The following is a 5,270-nucleotide window of genomic DNA, read 5'->3' on the forward strand; positions in this document are numbered from 1 at the left end:
GTATATATGTACATATGTACCCAATAAGTACTGCTTACATATGTACCTTTGTATATGTATATGTATACATACATATACATATGTACATATGTATGAAAGAGTATTAACACATTTATATATGTATACATGTAAATATGAATGTGAATGCATATGTGTGTACATATGTATGTACCTATGAAAGTATTCCATATGTAATGTATAAGTAATGAAATGTATATGTATATAAAAATTTTGTCAAATGTATGTACATATCTCATACATACACACAGTTTAAAAAGTTATTCCATATAAAGTTTATTTATTCATTTTAAATACCTATTTACTTACCTTAAATGTTTGCTTATTTACTTTGCTTCCTCTCCTGCATCTCATATCGAATACATACATACATATGTACATATATCTACCGTATCTCAAATTTGTAGCCTAACGTCGTGTGGCTGTTTACCTATTATCTACAATATTCCGTACCTCCTCTGCTGATATGCTAATCAAAATATTAAACTTTTTATACGTCTTATCATATTGTTGGCCTGTGTCTGCTCACCGTCTGGCTGTTTGGAATATTTCCAAAAAATATATTTTTAGAATGCTTAGCAGTGCACTGTTTTTAAAATATATTGAGGTATATTGATTTAGCGAAGCCTTTATCTCACTTCTTTAGAAAACTGGTTTGGGATTATTGAATGACAGCGGAATATACATAAACTAATTCTGAAGTTTGCATAAAAACTTTTAAGAAAGTAAAACTAGAATTTAGACAATATTCCATTTGGAAATTAAATTTAAATATCTTTCGAATAAAGAAATAGAGTACATATATGACAGTTGGCAATTTTAAACTAATTTGTATTTAAGCAAGTATAGTTCTCGTTCGTCTTTAAAAGTTTGTTAAGCTAGCAATCTAAGAAATTCTTATCAATTTATTTCTTTTTTTGTCGGGGGCATTAGCATCATAATTGAACAAGTTTTATTGTTTTCTGTGTGTGCTGTGGGTGCTGTCGACTTTAACAGCGAAATACTGTACTGTACTGTAGACTACTCTCACATGGAACGATTGGATTATGAACAACTTGATAGGTGAATGAATGCGCCAAGCATGGGATCCTTTAGCGTTTCGCCGCTTGTGCGCTTCTTTTGCCCAATAGCATTTCTGTTATGGACGGATAGTCTCTTCGGTGGCCGGGCGCCTTATCGATCTCAGCCTCGTCCAGCTCAAAGAGCACGTCCGAAACTTGACGTTCTCGCGGGTGCATCATGCGGATGAAGTCGCGATACACCGTCTTGCCATTCTCGAAGCAGTAGTCCTTGATTTCGGTGCATTTGCACTCAGGTGGCACGAGCGCCACTTCGAACAGCATTGTGACAAACAGTTCCAGATTCTTGAAGAAATGCTCGCGAGTGAAGCCCTCGTTTATCTGACCGCCCTGCATGTGCACGGAGCAGAAGGGCATGCCCATCACCTGGGCGTTGCTCATGCAGTACTTGCGCAGCTCGTTCAGCATGGGTATGCAGGTGCACATGGTATCGGGGATGGCAGCCTCGACCGCGAAAACGCGCTCGTACGCTCGCTTGGCTGACAGATTGAAGGGCGCATGCCTGGCCTCGTTTATGGGCTTAAGGGAGTCCGTGATCCGTAGATATGCGGGATGCTCGCATTTGAGTCGCTTGTAGGCTTCCTCCAAATGGTCTCTGACCAAGAAGGTGACGTAATCGAGACTCTGATCGGGCACCAGCTTGACGGAGAACTTGGCCACAACGCGGGACGGCGTATAAAACTCGCGCATTCCGGCGTAGGATCGGTACTCCACCTTGTGCATGCTAAGGCCTGGCATGCACCAACGGTGCTTGAGGAACGAAGCCTGCGATTCCTCGTGGAGCAGGCGCTTGACGTCGTACCCGTTCTTGAACTCCATGATGCCCATCTCAGCCTTGGAAAGTATGTCCCAATCGCGGTGTGTTACGGGCAGCACATGACGGTTCAGATCTATCATTAATTTGCTCGTTGGATCCGTGAGAGTGTTCATCAACAGGCACATCTCAGCCATGGGCTGTCGTGTTGGTTTCCTTGAGCTCTCCGCCAGCTCGGGTTCCTCTGGGCATTCCTTCTTGGCATTCTCTTTCACCTCCAGCTCAAAGTAAATGTAGCCGCTGTGGCTGGTGGTTAGCAGCGGGGTTGTTGATGTTATCCACAGATTGGTGGTAGTTATCAACAGATCCACGCCCTTGAAGAAAACTTTACGATCGTCAATCACCTTTCGCAGCATCTGATTGTAATCGGTGTCAAAGGTATCGATAATGAATCTCAAGTTGACCGGCAGATCGTTCATTGCATCGAGCCAGGCCTGAGCGGCAAATATCCAACAGAGCACGGGACCCTTTGTGGAAGTCAAGCCATTGCCAAAGAGATCCTGATTCAATTGGGTCAGCTGAAAAGGGTAATGCGTCCAATCGCGCTTTTTCACATCCTTCACGGTCACGCGGCCATAGACAAGCACCACGTTCTTGGCGGGCGTCGAGAAATAATTGGCAAAGATCACATAATGCGGCGTCTTCAAATTACCATGTGGCTGCACCGTTACCACCTCCACGTCGAACTCGAGCTCGGTGAGGCGCTGGGAGAGTCGATCGATGAGCTGTTTAGTTTCATTCACGTACATTGGATTGCTCAAGATGCTCTTAATCGCGATTATTTCGCTCGTATAGACCATATTGTAATCTTGTTTGTCATACAAGGCATTAATCGCCTTATCCAAATCTTTCTCCGACACTGTTATCCGATCTTCTGGAGCATAGTCCCGGATGCAGAAATCGCGCAAGCAATCGCAACGATCGTTCTTGTCACGATCAAGAAATACGCCGCAGCAGTTCTGTTCGCCCCAACAAATCATTTTACTACCTTCTATAATAATTTCCTAAATATCCCTAAAATATGTAGAAATTTTGATTTTTAACTGAATGAAATCTGAATCAAATCTAAATCAAATTAGAACTCAAGAGCTTTTCTAAATTATGAACAGATCAAACGGAGCCACCTGGATCAGATAACATATATAAGTGATCTCAATGATGTTCATCAAAAACTACATAAGATTTTGATATAGTATAATTAGCTCAATGCCTCTTTCACATTTACTCGAGACACTTCACGCTTTTACATAGATCTAAATAAATATTAATCAAGCATTGAGAAAACAATACTCGATACTTAGACTTTTTAACATACAGTAGGTACATATATAGGGGACATATCGATTCAAGTCGATTGGGTATGTCTCCTCTTAATCTTTCTCTTGCATCTGAAGGGCAATAGTAAATATTTCTTCAAGGTATATGTGGTGGATCTGGCTCTGGACCGTGTGGGGTGATCATCGCTCGAGGCAGCTTTTTGCGTGAATTGATACCATTTTTTCTCGACGGCAACTTCATTTAAATCCACGTTACGCTCGGCATCCAAAATCTCCTGAACACCACGCAAATTGCAGTATTGGTAGAGCACATTGCACTTGCACTTGGGGCGCAGCGTCGACAGCTCAGCGAAGAGCGCGGCACAGGTTTTGGTGTGGCGCGAGACGTTCAAGCTCTCAATGCTCTCGTTCTCATGGTGGTGCTTATCTATGCGCTTTGAGTAGGGCAGCAGGATGATCGGCTTGTTGACCAGTTTTTGCAGCACGTTGGCGATGGGCAGACAGATGGGTATGGCGTGCGTGGTAATCACGTCCCTTTCGTAGACGGATTCCACGGCGCGACAGACGGCCTTGATTAGTTTCGAGTCCGTCGTCCAAGAAAGCGGGTCTATGCCATCCAGCAAATGCACATTGAGCTGAGTGCTCACATTCAGCTCGACTTTCAGAAACCGCATATGATCCTTGACGAGGTTGAATACGTGTTTGACCTCCTGGTCGGGCACCAGTTTGATGGAGAATTTGCCTATCACTTTCATTGGCAGAATGCGACGACATCCCGGATGGCTGTCGGCGCCCACGACCCCGTGCATGGTCAGCGTGGGCTTGCACCAACGATTCTGTAGAAACTCAACCTTGTTATCCTCAAACCTTAGCCGGCGCACGAATAGATCCTCCCGGTACTCATAGGTCCGAAACTCGGCTGATTCGAGTAGATGCCATTCGGCCGTGCTTAGGCGCTTCGTATTGATTTCGATGCCGGGTATTTGGATTTCATGCTCGTCGTTGACCAGCCCATTCATTAGATGGCACAGATCAATCATTGGCTCATAGACGAGGCCACTGGCCAGACCGCTCTCTAGATTCTTGTTGGCGCCGCGCACCTCCACGCCAAAGTGAGCCCAGCCGGTGAGGCTGCAGGGTACGATGGGATTTATATTGTTCACCCACGAGTTCACATCAAACACCACGAAGTCCACGTCCACAAAGAAGTCGCTTTTCGCCGTGATGTGAGTCTGCAGGCCGGTGCTGCCCACCTCGTGCAGCATGTCCACAATGAATTTGATGTTGATGGGCAGATCGTTATGGACCTTGAGCCAGCATTCGATGGCCTGCAGCCAGCCCACAATCATGCCTTTGCCGGACGTAACGCCTCGGCCGTAGAGTAAATTATCCTTGGCTATCAGCTTGAAGGGATCGCTTATCCAGCAATCGATCTGAACGGGCAGCACATCCAAGTGCCCGTAGATCAGCAGCGTGTTCTTGCTGGGCGAGGAGAAGTATCTGGCGAAGAGCACCTTCTGATGCGGATCCGCAAAACAGTTGCTCGGATTATCGGCTATGGGATAGTCATAGGTCTTAAACTTCAGATCGGTCAATCGATTCGCCATCCAATCGAGAGCCTTGCAGCTTTCCAGGAGCTTCTCCGGCTCCACCGAAATCGACTGGAACTTGACCAGTTGCTCCAGATCGCTGATCATATCGTCGATACTCTGATCGATCTCCTTCAGCACATTGCGCCGGCTCGCAACAATGCGATCTCGCTCCAGCTGATACGCGGCGCTCGGAGTGCGCAGCTGGCACGATTCGCATCGACATTTGCTTGGCGGCACAAATTGAGCATCATCTTCACTGGCTCGACTGAAGCTGGTTCGCTGAGGCGCTTTGGGTTTTCGCGACGATGACGAGCGCGCCGATTCTCTTCGGGACCGCAAATCAAGCGATCGTGATGAGCTCCTAGTATTACGTGTAGCAGTATTTTTCATTTTTTTTTCTTATTTTATTTTTTTTTAATTCACTTGAAAAAATTTTGATAACTGTGTGGAATTTGATAGCCTTAGAGAAATGTGCTTTATGTAATTGTGT

The 5,270-nt window shown here is 45.2% G+C and overlaps 2 protein-coding genes across 2 annotated transcripts; both read right to left on the reverse strand.

Moving 5' to 3' along the window:
- Window positions 1–1,109: 1,109 nt before the first annotated feature.
- LOC108609646 (cytosolic non-specific dipeptidase-like) lies at window positions 1,110–2,891 on the reverse strand. Its single transcript, XM_018001367.1, has one exon. It carries the CDS (start codon window positions 2,889–2,891, stop codon window positions 1,110–1,112), a length of 1,782 nt encoding a protein of 593 aa, XP_017856856.1.
- A 197-nt stretch (window positions 2,892–3,088) lies between these two features.
- LOC108609647 (cytosolic non-specific dipeptidase-like) lies at window positions 3,089–5,170 on the reverse strand. The gene has a single exon (XM_018001368.2). It carries the CDS (start codon window positions 5,168–5,170, stop codon window positions 3,257–3,259), a length of 1,914 nt encoding a protein of 637 aa, XP_017856857.1. The 3' UTR covers window positions 3,089–3,256.
- Window positions 5,171–5,270: the final 100 nt, after the last annotated feature.

The sequence above is a fragment of the Drosophila arizonae genome, chromosome 3 (genome assembly GCF_054131065.1).
Source record: "Drosophila arizonae isolate 15081-1271.41 chromosome 3, UAZ_ARI_1.0, whole genome shotgun sequence".
Classification (NCBI taxonomy): domain Eukaryota; kingdom Metazoa; phylum Arthropoda; class Insecta; order Diptera; family Drosophilidae; genus Drosophila; species Drosophila arizonae.

Bases quoted from the DNA above. Each gene is read 5' to 3' on its own strand.
- LOC108609647 (XM_018001368.2), bottom strand. From the start codon at position 5,170: ATGAAAAATACTGCTACACGTAATACTAGGAGCTCATCACGATCGCTT.
- LOC108609646 (XM_018001367.1), bottom strand. From the start codon at position 2,891: ATGATTTGTTGGGGCGAACAGAACTGCTGCGGCGTATTTCTTGATCGT.